Source organism: Chanodichthys erythropterus, chromosome 11, assembly GCF_024489055.1.
Source record: "Chanodichthys erythropterus isolate Z2021 chromosome 11, ASM2448905v1, whole genome shotgun sequence".
Classification (NCBI taxonomy): Eukaryota; Metazoa; Chordata; class Actinopteri; order Cypriniformes; family Xenocyprididae; genus Chanodichthys; species Chanodichthys erythropterus.
The window spans coordinates 38,420,531-38,444,225 of NC_090231.1; the positions used below are offsets into that span (position 1 = coordinate 38,420,531).

Consider the following 23,695-nt stretch of genomic DNA (forward strand, 5'->3'; position numbering starts at 1 on the left):
TATTGCCACAGCTGGAGCGTTAGCATTAGCCGTTACACTTTTTTTGGCTAAAGGTTGCAGGCTTGCCTTCCAAGGGCTTTGTCTACAATCACTAGGTGGCAGTAGAGACCATGAGTTGATATCAGAATTCTTGTTAAAGACCAACTCAATGTGCACTAACACTTTTCCAGGAAACTATCTTATACAAGAGCCAGGATCCGTCATTTGAGTTAAAGGATTAGTTCACTTTGAAATGAAAATCAACCCAAGCTTTACTCAACTTATTAAATATGGATATTTTTTACACAAACGTAGCACTTTGCTTCAGAAGGCCTTTATTAACCCTCCAGAGCCGTGTGGAATATGTTTACGATGGATGGATGTGGATGGAGACACTTTCTTCAGCTCATACTCGTTTGTTAACGCATACTGCATTATAAAGCTTGGATGCCTCAGGATATTTATTAATATTTCTAAGATTATGTTTATCATAAAGAAGAAAGTCATATATACCTAGGATGGCTTGAAAATAAGTAAAGCTTGGGGTAATTTTCATTTGAAAGTGAACTAATCTTTAACAGAATTAAAACAACATAACACATTTGAACAAATGCACATTACATGAATATCCATTTTTCATTTAGCAGATGCACATAAAGCATACACACAAGCAATTCATAAGGAGACCGTAAAACAGAACATTATGTTCCAGAGTTGCCCAGAAAAAAAAAAAAAAACACAGTCTAATAAAATCCATGCATTAATACACAAAAGTATCAATGAGCACACCACCAACACACACTACCTTTCTTTTCCCACAACTCCCACAAACAAAGAAATTAAAATGTGGCCACCAACAGCTCATATTCGTATTTTGAAGACATTGTAAGTTACTGTTATTTTAGGTAATAAAACACTGTCACACCATTCATTTTATCACTTAAATAATACTCACATGCTTGAAATACTGGGCATGATCCTTACAGGCTTTATAGATTCAACATATACACATTTTTTTGTTGAGAAAATAATTCCCCAGTACGCTATAGTATATGACCAAAGTTGTGTAGGCAGAGATAAATTCATTGCAGTAAAAATGATCAGACTACTCAAGAGGATGAAAGTCCATAAACACTTTGACAAAAAAATTATTCTGACAAATTAAATTAAATGGATGGAGTCAAATATGTTGTAATAAGACTATGATGAAAATATTTGTGTAGAAGGTAAATGCTTCTCTAAAGCTCTGGATGTTACTGCTGTGATCTGACCTGAGCGTACAGAGATTGATCCTGAATGATCTTTGATTTGGTCCTTCTAGTGTTCAGAGGTTTCTGAGCAAAACTAATGGCTGCATAATTCATGGTGTCTCCATTCTAAAATCAAGAGAGAAAAGACAATTATGAGAGGAAAATGACACATGATGGGGCGTAATATACACAATTTTTTTTTTAATAACCCTGAAAAAATGTATTATCAAATATTACATTTGATAAAAGAGATAAATTGATTAAAATATATCTGAAAGAAAATGTGTGTACTTACTTGACTCTCTTGAGGTGTGGACGCTTTGGTGAAGTAAGAAGCAAGTATTATTATTATAAATGGTAGTTATGTGTTATTTAAAATTTTAGACAATTTTCCATTATCATAATAAATTATTTTATTCAGAAAGTCTTACCTTTGTTCTGAGTCCTGCAAAGTTTTATTCCCAGAAAAATAACAAGAGCCAAAAATATGATGTTTAAAATTCCAAGAGCAAGAGTTAGATTCACATCACCACTCACTGAAACAAAATTAATTTTATTGTCTTAGAAAACATTTTTTATATAGGTTTGGTATCACGTACTCTAGAATAGGAAACAACTGCTTTTCCAGAGAGGAGAGATCAAGCCAAACATTTCAACATTTCAAGCCACACATTTGTACTTTACCTCTATAATTTAGTTGAGTTCCTTTTCCAAACAGTATCTCTCCACATGCGGCCACAGCGCAGTAGTAAATCCCAGTGTCAGAGTGACTGATGTTGCTCTTGAGGAGATTGTAGACGCAGCTCTGCGTTTGAGACTCACTGCTCTTATTACACTGACCATTTCTCTCTCCTTTGGTGTAAAGGACTCCTTGAGAGTCTCCTGAGCTTTGTCTGAACCAGTAGATGCTGTGTTCTCCTGCACAACTCTCAGTGAAGATGCTGCACTGCAAATTCACAGAATCTCCTGGATGAAGTGTGTCTATCAAAGACTGCTTAAGAGTTGTTTGTGCTACGGCTGCATCTTGACAAATGGACATAAAAGGGACAATTTTAGAGAGAAAGAAGGGAAAAATTCTAACACAATCCACATATAGCAAAAATAGCAAAACATACCTCTGACAATTAATCTAGTTCCTGCACCCATTCCCATGCTGTAATGTGATGCAACTATACAGTAATATGTTGCTGAGTCTGAAGGGTTTGTCTTTAAAATGGTCAGATTAAAATGATCATCTCCTTTGGAAACATTAAAACGATTTGTTTTCTCAAAGTCCTTATTCCAATTGGGTTTTTTAAGATATAAATACACAATTTGTAAAGATTTTCCTTCAGCCGTCTGTTTAAACCACACTGTTGAGTGCAGAAACTGTAAAAAGTTGCAAGTAAGATTCACATCCTCTCCAGCTCGAACTATTTTTACATCTTCCTGAACAACGTCCACATCAGAGGAGCAGGCTGCAAACATGGAGCTCACATTAGATAACTTCAGAGTTGAAAGTGTTAGTATTAAATAGGTGACTTAATGTTTCAGAAGCATATATATTTAGGTATATTTACATATTGTTGAGAAAAGCAAAAGAATGAAGTAATATCTCATGATCACTTGTCTTCCAAAATTATCCTCATATTTTAAATTCCCCTGAAGAAGAAAAAAACATGAATCAGCCCAAAACAAACCCTTCACACCCAGTAAGTAATAGAAGTAGATCAGTCGTAATATCATGTGTCCTTCAATCTCTGCTTCAAACAATTGAGACACAATATGCACTTCTGTCTTATTTATTCGTGGCTGTAAAAGCTGATTGGTCACTTGAGAAGGGCTTTGAACTGAGCGGAAAACACTTCTGTGACAGCAGCCAGTCAACTGGATGCCGTGGTGGAGTTATACTTATTTATTTTTTCAAAAAGTTGATAATTAAATGTAAAACATGTGGAATATTATAATAAGGAAAACAATAATTTACACAAATTAAGTACCTTTTCCTGATACATACTACCGTGTTTACAGTGTTCAGCTTTACTGAAAATCACAGACCAAGACAGCAAGACAATTTCTTACACTGTAACTGAATCTCATAAATGCTAAGGAAATGTTTTGTTTTAATAAAAATCTTTATGAAGTTGCTACAAAGGAAACATGTTTGCTGTTGTTAGTTACATTCTGAAGTTGGCAGATGGGTCAGATCTGAGTGCTGGTAAACATGTATGTCTTTGTTTCCACTGAGACTGACCCCTGTCCTCTATTTCTGTTTTCACACCTCTTTCTGTTCTCACACCTCTTGCTGTAAAAAGAAGAAAAAAAAAAAAAAAAAAAGAAAGAAAGCAAGAAGAAAGGTTAAAACACAACTACCCTTCCATTACTGGAAAAATAGCCTTGACCTTATTTATGTAATGTAGACAGATACTGATTTACAGAACAGAAATTCTGTATGACATTTGATAAACTGCCTACTGCATATTAAAACTAAAAGTAACAATGATTGACACCTGTTAATGTCTGATTATTTTATTAGTATCTTACGAACAAAAACAGGAAATGAGTCTCTTCACAGTTGTATGTGACCAAAAATTTGGCTTAATGTAGTGGATCATTATTGTGGGTGAGGTAGCAGTAGACATTACATATTTTTATTCATATTAAAATTATTAGTAAAAATACATGTTTTCTCTTTTTCCCCATACATTTCAGAGACTTAAATCTTAACTATGACAACCAGTGCTGTGTGCATTTGTTTATAGGCCTTAAAATCATTAACCCTCATGTTGTGTTCGGGTCAATTTGACCCGAACACCAATTTTCTTTTTCCCGAAAATACTAGTTAATGTTATCGCTTTGGACTGAAACTTAGTGACTTTGTTCCCAAAGGGTATAACTAAATCTCAATATTTTTTTGGACATTTTCTTAATTTTTTGTGGGGGTTTTGTTACCTTGTTACACTCGTGGTGTTCCCGGTCAAAAATGACCGGCCCATAAAAAAAAGCTTATAAATCACTCATTATACCATATTTTCACCCAATCTTGGATTCAATCTTTTTGTCAACTTGTTCTCTTTCAATTAGGACTGGTTTTATATTTCTGTTTGCATCTGATTAATCGTGGGCCTCATTTATCTGAGAGTAGGCATCTCATTTTTTGAGTAAAAAACAAATAATTTGTGGGTAAATTTGGAAATATTAAAAAAAAATATGAAAAAAATGGCTACTGTTGATCACACTAGTCTACTCTAATGTTTCACCAGGAATTTTGTTTTGAAACTTTTGTTTTGTAAAAAATATGGCACATAGTCACACTTGTGGTGTTCCCGGTCAAAAATGACCGGCCTATAAAAAATAGCTTATAAATCACTCATTATACCATATTTTCACCCAATCTTGGATTCAATCTTTTTATCAGCTTGTTCTCTTTCAATTAGGACTGGTTTTATATTTCTGTTTGCATCTGATTAATCATGGGCCTCATTTATCTGAGAGTAGGCATGGTCAAAAATGGTCACAATGGCCGACCATTGAAAGTGAATGGGAGAGACTGAAAATAACAGAACAATTTAGTTTTCAGGAGCATGTTCATTATTTTCATGTACATATATGAGCATATGTGCTTGCAAACATCGAGCCCTTGGACCTGTGCATGTATCGATACATTTATACACACGCTACCCAGACACACACACGTTAAAACATACAAACTTTTTTGAGTATTACACACATTCTTTTCCACAGAGAGAAATTTGATCCTACCCTAACCTGCATCTAATATACATTTATCCATCTGACATTACCACACACACACACACACACACACACACACACACACAAACACAAACTGGCCGTGACTGCAGTGACCCGGCTTCAAAAGAAGAAGGATTTGCTTTATAATTAAAATTTCCTGATAATTCACTCACCCCATGTCTTTCTTTCTTCAGTTGAAAGGAAAATAAGGTTGAGGAAAACTTTGCAGGATTTTTCTCCATATTGTGGACTTCACTGGAGTACAACGGGTAACTTCTTCATGAGTTTGACAACACATGTGCTGCAAAAGTTCACAACGCAACCAAATACAAAAACACGCTGCAAAAGTTCACAACGCAACCAAACACAAAAACACGCTGCAAAAGTTCACAACGCAACCAAACACAAAAACACGCTGCAAAAGTTCACAACGCAACCAAATACAGAAATGCGCTGCAAAAATTCACAACGCAACCAAATACAAAAACATGCTGCATAAGTTCACAACGCAACCAAACACAGAAACGCGCTGCAAAAGTTCACAACGCAACCAAATACAAAAACATGCTGCAAAAGTTCACAACGCAACCAAATACAAAAACATGCTGCAAAAGTTCACAACGCAACCAAATACAAAAACATGCTGCAAAAGTTCACAACGCAACCAAACACAGAAATGCGCTGCAAAAATTCACAACGCAACCAAATACAAAAACGCGCTGCATAAGTTCACAACGCAACCAAATACAAAAACGTGCTGCAAAAGTTCACAACGCAACCAAATACAAAAACGCGCTGCAAAAGTTCACAACGCAACCAAATACAGAAACGCGCTGCAAAAGTTCACAACGCAACCAAATACAAAAACGCGCTGCAAAAGTTCACAACGCAACCAAATACAGAAACGCGCTGCAAAAGTTCACAACGCAACCAAATACAAAAACATGCTGCAAAAGTTCACAACGCAACCAAATACAAAAACATGCTGCAAAAGTTCACAACGCAACCAAATACAAAAACATGCTGCAAAAGTTCACAACGCAACCAAACACAGAAATGCGCTGCAAAAATTCACAACGCAACCAAATACAAAAACGCGCTGCATAAGTTCACAACGCAACCAAATACAAAAACGTGCTGCAAAAGTTCACAACGCAACCAAATACAAAAACGCGCTGCAAAAGTTCACAACGCAACCAAATACAGAAACGCGCTGCAAAAGTTCACAACGCAACCAAATACAAAAACGCGCTGCAAAAGTTCACAACGCAACCAAATACAGAAACGCGCTGCAAAAGTTCACAACGCAACCAAATGCAGAAACGCGCTGCAAAAGTTCACAACGCAACCAAATACAAAAACGCGCTGCAAAAGTTCACAACGCAACCAAATACAGAAACGCGCTGAAAAAGTTCACAACGCAACCAAACACAGAAACGCGCTGCAAAAGTTCACAACGCAACCAAACACAGAAACGCGCTGCAAAAGTTCACAACGCAACCAAATACAAAAACGCGCTGCAAAAATTCACAACGCAACCAAATACAAAAACGCGCTGCAAAAGTTCACAACGCAACCAAATACAAAAACGAGCTGCAAAAGTTTACATGCACAGGTCCAAGGGCTCGATGTTTGCAAGCACATATGCTCATATGTGTACATGAAAATAATGAACATGCTCCTGAAAACTAAATTGTTCTGTTATTTTCAATCTCTCCCATTCACTTTCAATGGTCGGCCATTGTGACCATTTTGACCATGCCTACTCTCAGATAAATGAGGCCCACGATTAATCAGATGCAAACAGGATATAAAACCAGTCCTAATTGAAAGAGAACAAGTTGACAAAAAGATTGAATCCAAGATTGGGTAAAAATATGTTATAATGAGTGATTTATAAGCTATTTTTTATAGGCCGGTCATTTTTGACCGGGAACACCACAAGTGTGACTATGTGCCATATTTTTTACAAAACAAAAGTTTCAAAACAAAATTCCTGGTGAAACATTAGAGTAGACTAGTGTGATCAACAGTAGCCATTTTTTTCATATTTTTTTTTTCATATTTCCAAATTTACTCATAAATTATTTGTTTTTTACTCAAAAAATGAGATGCCTACTCTCAGATAAATGAGGCCCATGATTAATCAGATGCAAACAGAAATATAAAACCAGTCCTAATTGAAAAAGAACAAGTTGACAAAAAGATTGAATCCAAGATTGGGTGAAAATATGGTATAATGAGTGATTTATAAGCTATTTTTTATAGGCCGGTCATTTTTGACCGGGAACACCACAAGTGTGACTATGTGCCATATTTTTTACAAAACAAAAGTTTCAAAACAAAATTCCTGGTGAAACATTAGAGTAGACTAGTGTGATCAACAATACCAATTTTCTTCAGATTTTATTTAATATTTCCAAAATTATTCAAAAATTTAAAAAAAATTACTAAAAAAATGAAATGCCTACTCTCAAATAAATGAGGCCTATGATTATTCAGATCCAAATCAAAATATAAAACCAGTCCTAATTGAAAGAGAACTTGTTGACAAAAAGATTGAATCCAAGATTGGGTGAAAATATGGTATAATGAGTGATTTATATGCTTTTTTTTATGGGCCGGTCATTTTTGACCGGGAACATCACATGTGTTATAGGGTTTTGAACACAACCTGAGGGTTAAAGTTAGAAGTGTAGAGGACACAGATTTGTAATTTCAGTACCAAGGACAGAGACATAATAACTAATTTTGCACTGCAACACAACATGACCTAACATAAATATTTTCATAATCATATTTCTTGTTGGAACAATAATATCAAGTATGCAGTTTGAAAATCTAGAAAAAGTTCTCTGCAGGCCTCTGGTTAGTGTTTTAGTGACTCCACTAGAGGGGGCTCTTGTTTGAATGGGCTTCTCATTTGTATTAATTATCTTTATAAATCATTTTATTTTCCCCATATGAAGAAAAAGCACAATTATTTAAGCAACAAAATATAAGGACCCATACAATGACAACAGCAATAGATACACAATATGTGAATATCATATTGTGATATACTGTATAATATGTGATGTATATGTGAATAGCTCTTATTTCCTGTCATTGTATGTACATTTAACAAAATTGCAGTTTAGCTAAGGGATATTCTTTAAAAATGTTTCAGCGCACTGCACTGAACTTTCATTTGAGTTCATTTGATTTAACTTAGAGGTTTAATATGCTATGATTAAGGCATTTACTTATTGTATTTTGTATGTTTCCTCGTGGTATCTGACATCCTGACATCTGACCTCTGTTTAGACAAATTAGACACTCTAGTATTGAATTATTATTTTTATTTAAAAAAAAAAAAATATCAGTATGAAACAAAAAAGCAGGCAAATTGTATTTCTAAAAGCATAAAACTTGAATATTTCAATCATTTACATTTATATCTTTCATATTGTATAATCACGATACATTGCGATGGATGATAGGATACACATCTTCCACACGGGCGTTTTAGTTTTAACAAGAGAAAAGATTTAAAAATAATAAATCAGGTTTCATACAGTAGAACTTAAGCTCTATCAACAGCAGTTTGATGTTGATTTCCAGAGTTAATATCTATTCATTGTAGATATTATTGTAACATAATAGTCCACTAAAGGCAGGTTTGAAGAACCCATGTGCAGTTTATTAATGTGATACCAAACTTAAACAAAACATAGACTTAAGCATAAACATTGACATAAACTTGACCTAAGCATAGACTCAACAAATAATGGACAACACAGACAAAGACAAGAGACAATGGTAACATGAGGGCTATATATACACAAAGATTAATCACTAAACAAGGAACACCTGAGAACAATCAGACAAAGAACCAAACAGAACATGATGCATGAAACAAGGAAACCAATCAGAACATAATAATAATAAACGGACAAAATCCAATAGGTGTCCTCGCACTTTGGTGCTCGGGCCCTGATGACACAAGAAACAAGGAAACCAATTAGAACATGATACAAGTACTAAGGAGCACATGAAAAGATCACATGAAGGGCAAGGGGGTCACATGACAAACCAGGAAACATGACTATGCCAAATTACAAAATAAAAAATATACAAAACGCAAAACCAAAGGTGACAATTATTGTAAATTCATGTCCTATTTTTTACTAAGGTACGTGCTGTAATCATTTGATGTAGTACATTTTGTCAAAAGAGTTGATTTTATTCTTTCGATCAACTGCTAAAAAACATGATGAAAAGTGAAAGGTGAAAGTCAAACTCGTGTCTCATTTGTTCTGCCAGTTTTATTCCTCAAGCCTTCTAAAGGTTAAAGACGTTTTTGGTAGGTTGTATAATCGACTGTAGTAGTGATGTCATCAGCCTGAAACAGAACCACAGTTATAATGATACCTTGATTCAAATATTTTGATTACAAAATTCTACAAAAATTAGAATTTAAATAGGCCTACTGTATATATAATTGATTAAATCTTCATGCAGACATTTTGCACTTTTACATTTTATCTGTAAAGGTATATTGGCATAAAACACACTATGTCGATTCTGAAAGCAAGCAAATTAAAGGTAAAGCAAAAGTCTTACCATTGATTGATCGAGCACAATATACGGGATCCCGTCTTGAATAAACAATAAGAATTTATATGTTACAACTGCACTGAAACTGATATTGCTTTGAATATTATTACGTATAATTAAATAAAGCATATAAATCTTACCTTTTCGCTGGTGCTTGCACAACTGTGAGCCCAGAACTATGATCACAATCACTGATAAACTGTTTGAAGCTGCTAAAACCAGAACAATTGTACTCCATGGTCTATCTGCAGATATGAAAAAGAACTTCTTTTTTAAAAGATATTAGAGATGCAACAGCACCATGAGCCAACACTATTTTTTTTTTTTTTTTTTTTTTTTTGTGGCAAATTCAGTGGATACCTGGCCCTGGTGAATCAACTTTTCTTCCATCTCCAAACAGTATTTCTCCACATGAGGCCACAGCGCAGTAGTAAATCCCAGCATCATAGTGACTGAGGTTGTTCTTGGGCAGGTTGTAGATACATTTGTGTGTGGTAGAGTTCCCATCAGAGCTCCTCTCACATTGACCGTTCCTGCGCTCCTGAGTGTAAATGATTCCTGGAGGAGATTCTCCAGATTCGTGTCTGAACCAGTAGACGTTGTGTTCTCCTGCACAGCTCTGAGTGACGACGGCACACTGCAGGACCACTGCAGACTCTTCTGGATGATCTGGATCTGACGCAGGTCTCTGATGATCAGAGTCGATGCTCAGTTCTCCACCTGAAAAGAAAATAAACAACAACAACAACAACAACATAATGCTTATTTGACCAGACATGACCACTATGTAGCACAGTAATATTTAAGTGAATATTCTGCTTACCTTTAACAATGAGATCAGTGCTCTCCCCAAGTAGGAAATTATAAACATATATAACACAATAGTATGTTGCAGTGTCTGATTCTTCTGTATTTGTGATGCTCAGATTAAAACTGCTCTCGTCTTTTGCTGCAACAAAGTGTTTTTCAAAGCCATTTCCAAAGACGACAGGTAAAGCTTGATATGTTGAAACAATTGGAAGGGGTTTCTCTCCAACTCTTTGTTTGACCCAAACAACACTGGTTCTTGACTCTCTTGGAAAAACACAGGTGAAGTTAACACTGTCTCCAGCCTGAACAATCTTCAGATGATTCTGAGTCACGACGTCTGCTTTATCCGACCTGCCTAGAAATAGAATAAGTAAGAGTACAGTTAGTTTTGCCTGCTGTAGATCTAGATATTCATTTAGTCTAAGTGTTTTAACAGTTTAACAGAACACAAAATAGTAACTTACACTTTGAGAGGTAAAGCAGCAGTATAAAGAAATGCTGATTCATTTTGTCACAGTTAAAAACATCTAGGTTAAATCATCTAGAGGGACAAAAATATTAAAATAAATAATTGTTATTATATGCATTGTTATTATTAATAATTGATATTATATTAAATTAAATTATACAATTCCAGTTTGTCACATAATACCCCCCCCCCCCCCAAACAAAAGCTAATTTACATTATTTCTCAGCATTTTAATGCAGGACTATAGCATATATGTTTATGTACAGTATATGATAAACTTTTAAGACATTCTTAAAAAATGTTATCAAAAGCTGTTTCACAAAATCAAACAGAAAAAAATTTAAACAAGTCTTGAATTTAACAGTGCATGAAGTTAAAAAAAAAACAAAAAAAAAAACAAACCTTTACTCACAGACTTTCTTGAATAAAAGATCACACTGTTGTGTCCTGTAGAAACAGAGATAGTCGCTGCAATAAATCTTCTTCTCTTCTTCTTTCTATTGGTTGACTGAAAGAATTTCATTTCAACTGTATATGAACAAAGCTGTTTATGGATATACTTTATTAAATTACATGAAAAGACTGTATTCAGATGTAAAAAAGGACCATCTAATTATATTACAAATGCCCATATACTTAATGTAGAGGCTGGGGCATGAAGTACATGAAAAACGATACATTATGAAGCTGACCTGCTCAAAAGACTGACGCCCCGCTACAAGTGTGAAAAATAGAAAAAAAGAAAAGAAAAACACACCACATGTTATGCACAAGCAGGTCTTTCGTCTAAAGCACACAAAGTGTGCGGTTTACTCTAATGTCCTGCTTCTCAATGACAACAGTCACCTACTGTGTGGTTGTTTTGTTCATATTGAGAAGGTACAATGATTTTCATCACTCCTAATTGACCTCATTGTTGCCACATCTGTGAACATACTCTATGGAAATGAATAAAGTAGTGTACTTGGAAATACTCTGGTATTATAAACAATCACCCAACAAATGCAATTTATTTATACCTGAGTAGACTACCATTCTGTGTTTTCCATCCATTTTTTTTGCATATGCACAGATGTACTGTACATTTTATAACATTTTACATGATTTTACAAAATGTTGAATTTCTAATACAACATATATCTTTCTCTCTTATGTCTGCTACAATCCATTTTTTTTTTAAAATGCTTTTTCTCTTTTGGAAATGCAGTACTGGATTTATATTTTTCTGTTGGAGCAAACAGAAACACAAAATAATTTTTGCTCTGGTCTCCTTTGTGTGTCTGTAGAACTGAACTGTAATCAGCAGTAATTTACTTCAGCGTTTTAAACATGCAAATGGTAAAACTGTAAATATTTGCTGTGAGTAATCATGTAAATTTGGGCTTCTGCTTCACACAAAGCAACATCTTGACTTCAAAAGAATTTCAGAACAGAGCGTGAAATGTATAGACTATTTTAATGGTATGTTTTTCAATATTATTTGATGTTTGAAAGCTGCGATTAATATCAAAATGTCAACATTTCTCATTTCAAACAATATATAAAATTTTCATAGTTTGTGAAAAGATTACTTTTCACATAGCAATTTGGTTTAGACAGCACAAAATTACATTGTTAAAAACATTATTTTCATATTTAAGTTGATGGTTGGGATGGCAAGGGACCATCAGTGATTTTATTGCACCGGGGCCTGTATATAGACATGCCCCTGAAATGTTCTGTATAGTAAATTAAATTTATATCGCAAAACACAGACTCCTCCTCAAAGTCAGCATTTGTCCATGCAGAACATGTGACGCCAACCAGAGCTCCAGTCAGAAGAGAAGAGACAAAGTACATCATTTCCTGTAGAGTGACTGACAGGAAGAAGCTGCTCAGTACAGACAGAGAACTGCTGTGGTGAACTTCAGCGGAGAAACATTAAAAATGAAGACATGACTGTTGTTTCTCCTCAGCTTCCTCCTGTTGTGTGTAAATGTGAGTATATATATATATATATATATATATATATATATATATATATATATATATATATATATATATATATATACATACATGCATATGCATACATACTTACATATACACTCTTTTCCCCAAGTGTTTTCCAAAATTGATATGTAAATTAATTTTCCATGTATGCATATGTAGAGTGCACAAAGTAATTAGTAATTTACTTGCAAGGATTTTTCTATTAAATAACTTAATAAACAGAGAGGTTTAGTTTGTGTGCACAGATGTTTTTGTGCACCTCTGTGCTTTTGTATGCAAACTTTTGCATGATTGTGCACAGCGTGGTTTGAGAATTTTCCAACCACACGACTGACCCACTGGTGTGTTTTTACACCTTACTCTGAATCGAAGCCACATGCGCATCATTCACAGACGGTTATTCACTTCACCTTACACTGGAAGAGGAAAAAAAAATTAAAAAAAACTTATCAATGCTAAGTGCAGGGTGACAAAAACATATCCTATAAATAGAAACAGCTTATCCTGACACTATGAACAATAAACATGTATACTATTGTAGTACACACACACACACACACACACACACACACACACACACACACACACACACACACACACACACACACACACATTATTATAAATTAATTAATTTAATCAATATAATTAAATTAATTTATGTTTGTTTATGCAGCTGGCCATACAATGTGGATGGATAAATGAACATGCTTATTAAATAACTACATAATTACATAATAATTACATATTTATGCTTAATAAAATATAACCATTTTTAATAAGGAAAAAGGAAGCAATAAAATAATTTATTAATGCACATGGCAGTACATTTAAACGTTTTTAGCTGTGGTCAGACAGAACACACTTTTGTCCAGAAAGAGACAGAAACACTCTCTAATACTTAGAATAGTAAGTACCGAATTTTAACATTAAATTAAACGTCTGATTTTTGAATATATACAATCCACTGCCCTGTAGGACTCACAGTCTATTTTCATACTGTGTTTTTTCCATTTGTGTCCACTATAAGCCATTTATCAATGATGTTGGGCAGCATCACATTTTTTAGGTAGTTATCCATTTCACAGATGATTAATTGACATAAAACTACCTATTACTATGTAATTTGGACATTTTAGAAACTGAAATCATTTAAACGTGTAATAAGTATTGAAAAAAGATGAAGTAATGAAGCAGAGCAGGATTTACAAGCCTGCTTTTAACATCATATATCAGTTTCTGTGAGGATATGTGCATCCCTACCAGGACTCATTTAACTCACAACAATGACAAACCGTGATTCACTGCAGAAATCAGACAACTTCATCAGGCCAAAGAAGATACCTACAGGAACAGAGTCTTGTTTAAATGGGCCTAATACACACTGACAAAGGAGTGGCTAAGAGGAACTATTCTGAAAAGCTGAGAAACTAGTTTTCAGCCAACGACCCTGCATCAGTGTGGAAGGTCTGAAAGACATGACAAACTACAAAAACATGACAACTACTTGGTTCCAGGATCCTGTTTGTGGATGTCAGCTCGGCCTTCAATACCATTATTCCAAACCTCCTTCTGTCCAAATCAAAGCAGCTCTCTGTGCCCAACTTCATCTGTCAGTGGATCACCAACTTCCTGACAGACATGCAACAGCTAGTGAAGCTGGGAAAATTGTCATCTGCACGATCAGCACTGGCACCCCCGAGGGGTGCGTTCACTCCCCACTGCTCTTCCCCCTCTACACTGCTCTTCCCCCTCTATACCAACGACTGCACTACAAAAGACCCCTCTGTCAAGCTCCTGAAATTTGCTGAAGACACCACACTCATTGGCCTCATCCAGGACGCTACAGACAGGAGGTTAAAGGCTGTTTGGTGCAGTTATAACAACCTGGAGCTTAACAATCTCAAAACAATGGAGATGATTGTGGGCTTCAGGAGAAACACCCCAGCATTATTCCCACTCAACAACATGGACAGCACTGTGGCAACAGTGGAGTCATTCAGCTTCCTGCAGGCTCTACCATCTCTCAGGACCTGAAGTGAGACAATCACATTGATTCCATTGGGAAAAAGGCCCAACAGAGGTTGCACTTTCTTTATCAACTGAAAAAGTTCAACCTGCCACAAGAGCTGCTAATACAGTAGTTCTACTCTGCAATCATTGAATCCGTCCTCTGCACTTCTATAACTGTCTGGTTTAGATCAGGTACCAAATCAGAAGATTACAGCGGATTGTCTGGACTGCTGAGCGAATCACTGGTACTGGACAACCCTCCCCACTCTCCAAGAATATAAGAAATTTTAAACAGGACACGGACCGTGTCCGTGCATCCCCCTATCAATGCCATCATACCTGCGTTACTCCTCGATAAAAACCATGGAACAGTCATTGTATCTTCTTAATAAATTAATGGCTTTTTTTAATTATGCAACATAGCACATATGGAACATTTTAACCTTTTGGTAATCAGCCTTCATCAGTGAATCATTTTGTTGATGATGATTCACTGATGAAGGCTGATTGCTGAAATGTTTGACTGATCCCTATGTGCTATATGTTGCATAATAAAAAAGTAAAGCTCTTTTTGATTCTGATCATGTAAAAATGGACACAGTTGTTGCATGATTTAAGTACCACGGACATAGATTTCAGCTTCTTTACATTCGAGCTAAAATTGATGCACCACCAAACAATATGCTGCATGTTGGCATGTGTTGTAAAAAATCTTGTAAAACATGCTGATGCAGAAATCCAAAGAACAGGTTTATAGTATCTGTACAGCTGTGTCAGATCCAGAAAATGTTATACATCATCATATAGCTTTGGTTGAGCTTTTCTTCCCAGCCTGAAGAAGAAAATGGATAAAAAACGGAAATTTGTTTGATGTACAATGTTACTTGTTTTACAGTGGTGGGACTATATGGAAACATACAGCTGTACCCAGTTTTATCAGTTCATGAAGTAGATACAGTGCTATTGTCCTGCTTCATTTCAACAAAACAAATAACTCTGGCTTCAAGCAAGTCCCTGGACAAGAACCACATCTCATTGCTTCCTCCCTTCTCCATTCGTCCAAAATCAAATTTGACAATGTATTTGACAGAAATGATTTTGAAGTGTTAAGAAAGACTGACAGTTTTAATCTGAAGATTGTGAACACTGTACAATCAGATTCAGGCACATACTATTGTACTGTCTCTTTCTCTAATATCTGTAACTTTGGAAATGGCACTTGTCTGGTTATTAGAGGTGAATCAGTGCATGTTACCTTCATGTTAAAGCGTTCATAATAATGATATGGGAAAAAACAGCTATTTACACAAAAAAATCATCCATTCTAGGAGCAGAAACCAACAAACCCACTCATCAACAGCTGCCCAAGATTGAACTAGTCAGAGGTAAATGTGCCTTTTACAGCAGTGTTGGGCACGTTACTTTAAAAAAGTAATTAGTTGTAGTTACTAGTTACTTCTCACAAATAGTAACAGAGTTACATCATTCTAAAAGTAACTAATTACCAGGGAAAGTAACTATTGCGTTACTTTTTACAGGATCCATTTATATTCATGGACACACAAGTAATCACTGTGTTCCAAACATTCCAAATTGTTAATTTTGATTACTTGTGTATTGTCACGTTTATGTTCAGTTTCATTTTCATGGAATTGTAATTTGTTCGTCATCAGTCACATGTTTCGTCCGTTCAAGTTTCCCGCCACTCATCAGTTTCCATGGACACTAATCTCTCATCACAGCTGTTTGTCATTCGGTTCATCACCATTGTATATTTAAGTTCCTCACTTCCTCTCCTTCAGTGTCCAGTATTGTTTGTATGTTTGTGTTTTGCCTTTTGGATTAATAAAGAACTTTTATATTGGAATCACCTCATACCTTCTTCTTCCCTTGGACTAAGTATTACATGTATACTGTACAATGTGTGATAAATATGAAATATTGTTCCTTATGATTTAGACCGCTTCAAGAGCCAGAACACACTCTTAATCTTTGTAATTGGCCTTACGGTGCTGCTCTCATCAAAAATTACAATCAATATTCTGCTGTGCTGCATGAGGAGAAAAAGGTGTTTGTTTGAATTCCTATTTTTCTTTTGTTTGTTTCTACAATCAACAGTTTGTTACAGTATCGTAGTAATTCCATGATACTGAGAAATGTTAAAAATATACCAAAAAATATTTTTGATCAGTAGTTATTAATGGGCTGATACAGGCCTACTGTAATGACTAAAAGACCAGTCAAACTAAATATCTTCCCAAATAGCTTATTTCAAGAAATACATGCTATATAATGGTTTTTATTTGCCTTGTTCATGTAATAAACATTAACAGCTACAATAATTTAAAATATACCACATTATGCACATTCTATTTATGCCACCACTGTACAATTACATTTGTTTTTATATATTTATTCTGCAGATATTGGCATAAGTAAAGTAGTTTCTTTGTGTTTTGCTCTTCTTTTAGTGTTGACTAGAGGGTGAATATATATATATGGTCGGTCACACTTTAGCTTAGGGTCCAATTCTCACTAAACTAATATTATCACGAAGAATAAGGCATTAATAAGAGCTTTATAAATACTAATACACAGCCAATATCCTAGTAATATGCATGCTAATATAAGCAACTAGTGAGAAATGGACCCTAAACTAAAGTGTTACCATAATTTCTTAAGAGGAAAGGCCAAACCAACAGATCTCATATAAAAATTATCTAAAACCACTATTGGTGGCAGTAGACCAGGCATTGAATTCAGCATTCAGCAAGTTACTCTTAAGAATTCTAGTTAAAGACCTACTAAATGTGCACTACTTTTACAAGGAACTACAGGTGCTGGTCATATAATGAGAATATCATCAAAAAGTTGATTTATTTCACTACTTCCATTCAGGATTATAACTGACAACTAAGGAAAATCCCAAATTCAGTATCTCAGAAAAGTAGAATATTACTTAAGAAAGGATTTTTAGAAATCTTGGCCAACTGAAAAGTATGAACATGAAAAGTATGAGCATGTACAGCACTCAATACTTAGTTGGGGAACGTGTATTGTGTGCCTCTCCTCTCTTCCTCCAGACTCTGGGACCCTGATTTCCAAAGGAAATGCAAAATTTACTTTCATCAGAGAACTTTGGAGCACTCAGCAGCAGTCCAGTCCTTTTTGTCTTTAGCCCAGGCGAGACGCTTCTGACACTGTCTGTTGTTCAAGAGTGGCTTGACACAAGGAATGCGACAGCTGAAACCCATGTCTTGCATACGTCTGTGTGTAGTGGTTCTTGAAGCACTGACTTCAGCTGCAGTCCACTCTTTGTGAATCTCCCCCACATTTTTGAATGGGTTTTGTTTCACAATCCTCTCCAGGGTACGGTTATCCCTATTGCTTGTACACTTTTTTCTACCACATCTTTTCCTTCCCTTCGCCTCTCTATCAATGTGTTTGGACACAGAGCTCTGTGAACAGCCAGCCTCTTTTGCAATGAGCTTTTGTGTCTTGCCCTCCTTGTGCGAGGTGTCAATGGTCGTCTTTTGGACAACTGTCAAGTCAGCAGTCTTCCCCATGATTGTGTAGCCTACAGAACTAGACTGAGAGACCATTTAAAGACCTTTGCAGGTGTTTGGAGTTAATTAGCTGATTAGAGTGTGGCACCAGGTGTCTTCAATATTGAACCTTTTCACAATATTCTAATTTTCTGAGATACTGAATTTGGGATTTTCCTTAGTTGTCAGTTATAATCATCAAAATTAAAATAAATAAACATTTGAAATATATCAGTCTGTGTATAATGAATGAATATAATATACAAGTTCACAGTTTCACTTCTTGAATGGAATTAGTGAAATAAATCAACTTTTTGATGATATTCTAATTATATGACCAGCACCTGTATATCAAGCACGAGGATCCATCATTTCAATTAACAGAATAAAAACAACATAACACATTTGAACAAATGCACATTACATGCACATACATTTTTTCATTTAGATGCACCTGAAGCATACTACACACAAGCGATTCATAAGGAGACTATAAAACAGAAGATTTAATAACATGAAGTCCCAAATTTGACAAGAAAAGAAAAACACAGTCTAATAAAATACATGCATTAATACACAAAAATATCAATGATCATACAAACACACACTACCTTTCTTTTCCCACAATTTTCCTTACTGAATATGTATCTACTGGATATAAATGTATATATCTATCAATAGACAATGCAAAGCCAAAATAACATTTTATCAGACAAAGACATTAAAATATAGCCACCAGCAGCTATCGTCTCATAATTCATATTTTGATGACATTGTTAGTTACTGTTATTTTAGGTGGGAAACACTTTCAGAGCACTTCATTAACATTTATATTCTTAACATACTGGATATGATCTTTACAGGCACTATAAATTCAAATATAATACAATACAAGCTATTTTTTTTTTGAGGGAAAAAAGCCATATATATATCATTCAGGAAATAATTGTATTTATAATTTGAAGTTTGAGTATATGAAATGGAAATCAGAATGGAATGGAATAAAAGTCTGAATATATGGAACGAAATTTGCAATAAATGGAATGAAAGTGCAAATTTGACAGTACTAAGTAATGTATAGCTAGTTATATTAGAGCAACCTTCTGAATTGCATTTTTTGTAAAAACAGCATTCCCATTAAAATTTCTAATACTTTGCTGAACTAGAAAAAATTAGGCAACAGCGTGTCATATTTTAAACAACACAAACAGCTTGGAGTTTACATCCTGTCATCACTGACATTTCACAGAGTAATCCCAATAAATTGCCATAAAATTACCAGAACTTTGGGTAAATACACAAATGTGCTGTTCAACACATGTAACGACATTTCATCTTTTTACTGGTAATTCACACATTAGTTCCAAAATAACAGGTAAAATACATTCATTTCCTGAACGCATGCCATAATATGGGAGTGAGTGTGCGTGTGCGTGTGTATATATATATATATATATATATATATATATATATACATATATATATATATATATATATATAAATCAAAGTGGTGTCAGCAGAGATAAATTCATTGCGGATCAGACCATACTCTGAATTTAATTTCAGAGGACAAAAGTCAATAAACTCATACAATTGAGAAAATATCAAAGTTAATCTGACAAATTTGATTAAATGGATGTCAAACATGTTGTAATAAGACCATGATGAAAATATTTGTGTAGAGGGTAAATGCTTCTCTAAAGCTCTGGATGTTACTGCTGCTGACCTGAGCGTACAGAGATTGATCCTGAATGATCTCTGATTTGGTCCTTCTAGTGTTCAGAGGTTTCTGAGCAAAACTAATGGCTGCATAATTCATGCTGTCTCCATTCTAAAATCAAGAGAGAAAAGACTCCAATTATGAGAGGAAAATGACACATGATACCTGAGAAAAAAAAATAATTATCAAATAATAAATTGATGAAATACAAAAATTGATAAAAAAAATATATATATCTGAAAAAAAATGTAGACTTACTTGACTCTCTTGAGGTGTGGACACTTTGGAAAAAAAAAAAAAAGTCTTATTTTTTTTACATTTTATTTTAAGTTTTAGACCATTTTTCCATTACCATAATAATTGAATCTTATTCAGAAAGTCTTACCTTTGTTCTGAGCCCTGCATAGTTTTATTCCCAGATAAACAACAAGAGCCAAAAATATGATGTTTAAAATTCCAAGAGCAAAAAGAATTGGAGTCACATCACCACTCACTGAAACAAAATAATTTATTTTGTTAGAAAACCTTTTTTAAATAAGTTTGGTATAATTTAATATATGAATCAAATGCTTTTCCAGAGAAGAAAGATCAAGCCACACATTTGTACTTTACCTCTAAAATTTAGTTGAGTTCCTTTTCCAAACAGTATCTCTCCACATGCGGCCACAGCGCAGTAGTAAATCCCAGTGTCAGAGTGACTGATGTTGCTCTTGAGGAGATTGTAGACGCAGCTCTGCGTTTGAGACTCACTGCTCTTATTACACTGACCATTTCTCTCTCCTTTGGTGTAAAGGACTCCTTGAGAGTCTCCTGAGCTTTGTCTGAACCAGTAGATGCTGTGTTCTCCTGCACAACTCTCAGTGAAGATGCTGCACTGCAAATTCACAGAATCTCCTGGATGAAGTGTGTCTATCAAAGACTGCTGAAGACTTGTGTGTCCATCTTGAAAAGTGACATAAAAGGGACAGAAATAGTAAGAACAAAGAATCAGATGCCAAAAATCAAACAAAGCAAAAATAACAAGCAGTAAAACTTACCTTTAAAAAGTAATCTTGTTCCTGCACCCATTCCAATGCTGTAATATGATGTGACTACACAGTAATATGTTCCTGAGTCTGCAGGCGTTGTCTTTAAAATGGTCAGATTAAAATGACCATCTCCTTTGATAACATTAAAACGATTAATTTTCTCAAAGTCCTTGTTCCAACTGGGTTGTTGATTTAAATATAAAGAAACAATTTGTGAGGATTTTCCATCAGCCGTCTGTTTAAACCATGCTTTTGTTGATTGCAGAAGCTTTGAAAAAGAGCAAGTAAGATTCAAATCCTCTCCAGCTCGAACTACTTTTACATCTTCCTGAACAACGTCCACATTAGAGGTCACATTAGAGGAGCAAGCTGCAAAATAAAGCAGACAATAGTAACCTTTAGAATTAAGAGTGTTATTAAATAGGTGATTTGTTTAATATTTAAAAAGAAATGTAGGAATATTTACATATTGTTGAGGAAAGCAAAAGAATGAAGTAATATCTCATGATCAGATCGTCTTTCAAAATTATCCTCAGGCTTTGAACTCCCCTGAAAAAGCAAACGAATGAGCACGATATCACAAGCGCTAAAGAATAAGGGTAGACCACTATACTTTGTCTTTACCATGTGTCCATCTGTCTCTGCTTCAGTCAACTGAGGCACATGTGCACTTTTACCTTTACTTTTCTACTTTCACACCCCGGCCACATCAAAATGGCTAAAAAAATATCCAACCAAACCATCTTTCCATTGCTCCAAAAAAATGATACTTATTTAGAACGGTATTATAAATACTACTGCTTAGTATTGGCCTATCTTAAAACTATCTGGTTAATATGTTGTTTTATTGCTAATGATCGCATGATGTGGTTTTACACAGAAAAAAAAAAAAAAGCAGGAAATATGATTTCAAAGAAGCACCTTTAAAGGGCCTCACATGAAAGTTCATGTTCTTACCAGTGATAAACACCAAAATATGTTTTTGAATCAAGGAGTTTTTTTTTTCTTTTTCTCAAAGAAATGCAGGTACTGCCAGTGCATCAGATGGAGAGACTGAAAAGTTCATCAAAAGACGGCTGCAGCTTTCTTCGGACCGAAATGGGGGAACCAAAGAGCAGGCCCAAAAGCAAACTAATTCTGTATGTTCCAAATGTTAACAGAGTTACCATTCATTTTTATCATTCTAGATTTCTGTGATCTATCTGACTAACCATACGTGTCATTGTCTGTTCCCCTTTTTATTCTCTTTCTGGCATCCTGTCCCTCTTTTAGAGTACGCTTACTTGAGGAGGCTCTTACAGTTTTCTTGTTTGTTTTTTCATTACACTTTTTTTTTAATGTTTCAAATATATTTCAAATAAATTGTCATATTTTTGTTGTCATATTAACTTGGGGAAAAGGAGTATATATTGATGTTATCGGGTATCATGGTGTGATTCATTGGGTTGTAGGTGGGGATGCCATGAAAAAAACAGGGTGTAAGAGCCAAACCCTTAATCTTTGTAAAGTTGACATATTTAGTTGACATGCATAAGTACATGTAGGCTTAACAAGGACACTGTAAAATATGTATGATACTTTAAGGTAATGTAATTTTGTGTAAAAATAAATTATTTAAAGCTGTTTTTATAAAATAAATCTGGTTGTACTGAACACACACACAAAAAAATGTTTTTAATTCTGTTAAGTGCAAGTATATTATTTAATTTAGCAAACAAGACTCAGTCCAGTACTGGCTGAGTGTACAATTTTTGCTGGCGTGATTGTGGCCCATTGCTGGCTCAGTTTTAGTACCCAGACTCAAACTAGTACCGTGTAAGTGTAATATTTTTTGCTGGCGTGATTGTGGCCCATTGCCAGCAATGTTGGCTCAGTTTCAGTACTCAGACTTGGACCAGTTCTGTGTAAGTGTAGTATTTTTGCTGGCATGATTGTGGCCCAGTGTCGGCTCTGTTTCAGTACCCAGTCTTGGACCAGTACCGGTTAAGTGTTCAATTCTTGCCTATGTGATTTTGGCCCAATGGCGTCAGTTTTGGCAGCTGAATTCTGGGGTGTCATTCATCCCACGTCCATCCCAAGTCTGGCAACCGCAACCAGGCCAAGTTATTTCTTCTGGCCTGCCGGATCCAGGCCATTATCGGTCGGAATCGTTTTGGCTACTGGGAATGCTTAAAAACCAATTCTAAATGCAACTGGAAGCCAGTATAAGGACCTGAGGACTGGTGTGATATGTTCATGTTTTCTGGCTCTGCTCAGAATCCAGGCAGAAGGGTTCTTTATGAGCTGCAGCTGTCTTACAATCTTTCTAAGAAGTCCAGTGAAGAATCTTTGCAATCTATGAACCTTTGCAAACTATTGTAATTCAAAATTTCAGAGAAAAATGTTTTTAAACAAAGACTGAAAGTGTTGTCGGAAGCTTAGTGATAGCACAGAGCTTAGAACCCAAGAGGCGACACTTTGATACTTTTTGGGTAACAGCCATTAGATGGCGCTCCGGTAGCGTGGCCGCCATAGAGTGTCCCAGGGATGACACGTTTTTGTAGGCCAACCCGGAAGTTAGCGGC

The 23,695-nt window shown here is 35.2% G+C and overlaps 3 protein-coding genes across 6 annotated transcripts; all 3 read right to left on the reverse strand.

Moving 5' to 3' along the window:
• Positions 1-1,232: 1,232 nt before the first annotated feature.
• LOC137029930 (uncharacterized) lies at positions 1,233-2,875 on the reverse strand. 2 transcript variants are annotated; one of them, XM_067399747.1, is made up of 6 exons: positions 2,789-2,875; positions 2,345-2,686; positions 1,914-2,252; positions 1,661-1,765; positions 1,525-1,547; positions 1,233-1,355 (listed from the first exon to the last, which is right to left on the reverse strand). In XM_067399747.1, the coding sequence occupies exons 1-6, from the start codon at positions 2,826-2,828 to the stop codon at positions 1,233-1,235; spliced, it is 972 nt and encodes a 323-aa protein (XP_067255848.1). In that variant the 5' UTR covers positions 2,829-2,875. The 2 variants fall into 2 exon arrangements, with proteins under 2 accessions (XP_067255848.1, XP_067255849.1); XM_067399748.1 differs by lacking the exon at positions 1,525-1,547 and having other exon boundaries at positions 1,233-1,348.
• A 5,474-nt stretch (positions 2,876-8,349) lies between these two features.
• On the reverse strand, positions 8,350-11,628 carry nitr2b (novel immune-type receptor 2b). Of its 3 annotated transcripts, XM_067399743.1 has the most exons (8): positions 11,532-11,628; positions 11,242-11,347; positions 10,835-10,911; positions 10,384-10,725; positions 9,921-10,280; positions 9,701-9,805; positions 9,567-9,601; positions 8,350-9,345 (listed from the first exon to the last, which is right to left on the reverse strand). In XM_067399743.1, the coding sequence occupies exons 3-8, from the start codon at positions 10,875-10,877 to the stop codon at positions 9,292-9,294; spliced, it is 939 nt and encodes a 312-aa protein (XP_067255844.1). In that variant the 5' UTR covers positions 10,878-10,911; positions 11,242-11,347; positions 11,532-11,628; the 3' UTR covers positions 8,350-9,291. The 3 variants fall into 3 exon arrangements, with proteins under 3 accessions (XP_067255844.1, XP_067255845.1, XP_067255843.1); XM_067399744.1 differs by having other exon boundaries at positions 11,252-11,542; XM_067399742.1 differs by having other exon boundaries at positions 11,242-11,542.
• A 4,009-nt stretch (positions 11,629-15,637) lies between these two features.
• On the reverse strand, positions 15,638-21,637 carry LOC137030737 (uncharacterized). Its single transcript, XM_067401174.1, has 7 exons — positions 21,598-21,637; positions 21,141-21,500; positions 20,716-21,045; positions 20,489-20,596; positions 20,362-20,384; positions 20,110-20,214; positions 15,638-15,670 (listed from the first exon to the last, which is right to left on the reverse strand). The coding sequence occupies exons 1-7, from the start codon at positions 21,635-21,637 to the stop codon at positions 15,638-15,640; spliced, it is 999 nt and encodes a 332-aa protein (XP_067257275.1).
• Between the last annotated feature and the right edge of the window lie 2,058 nt (positions 21,638-23,695).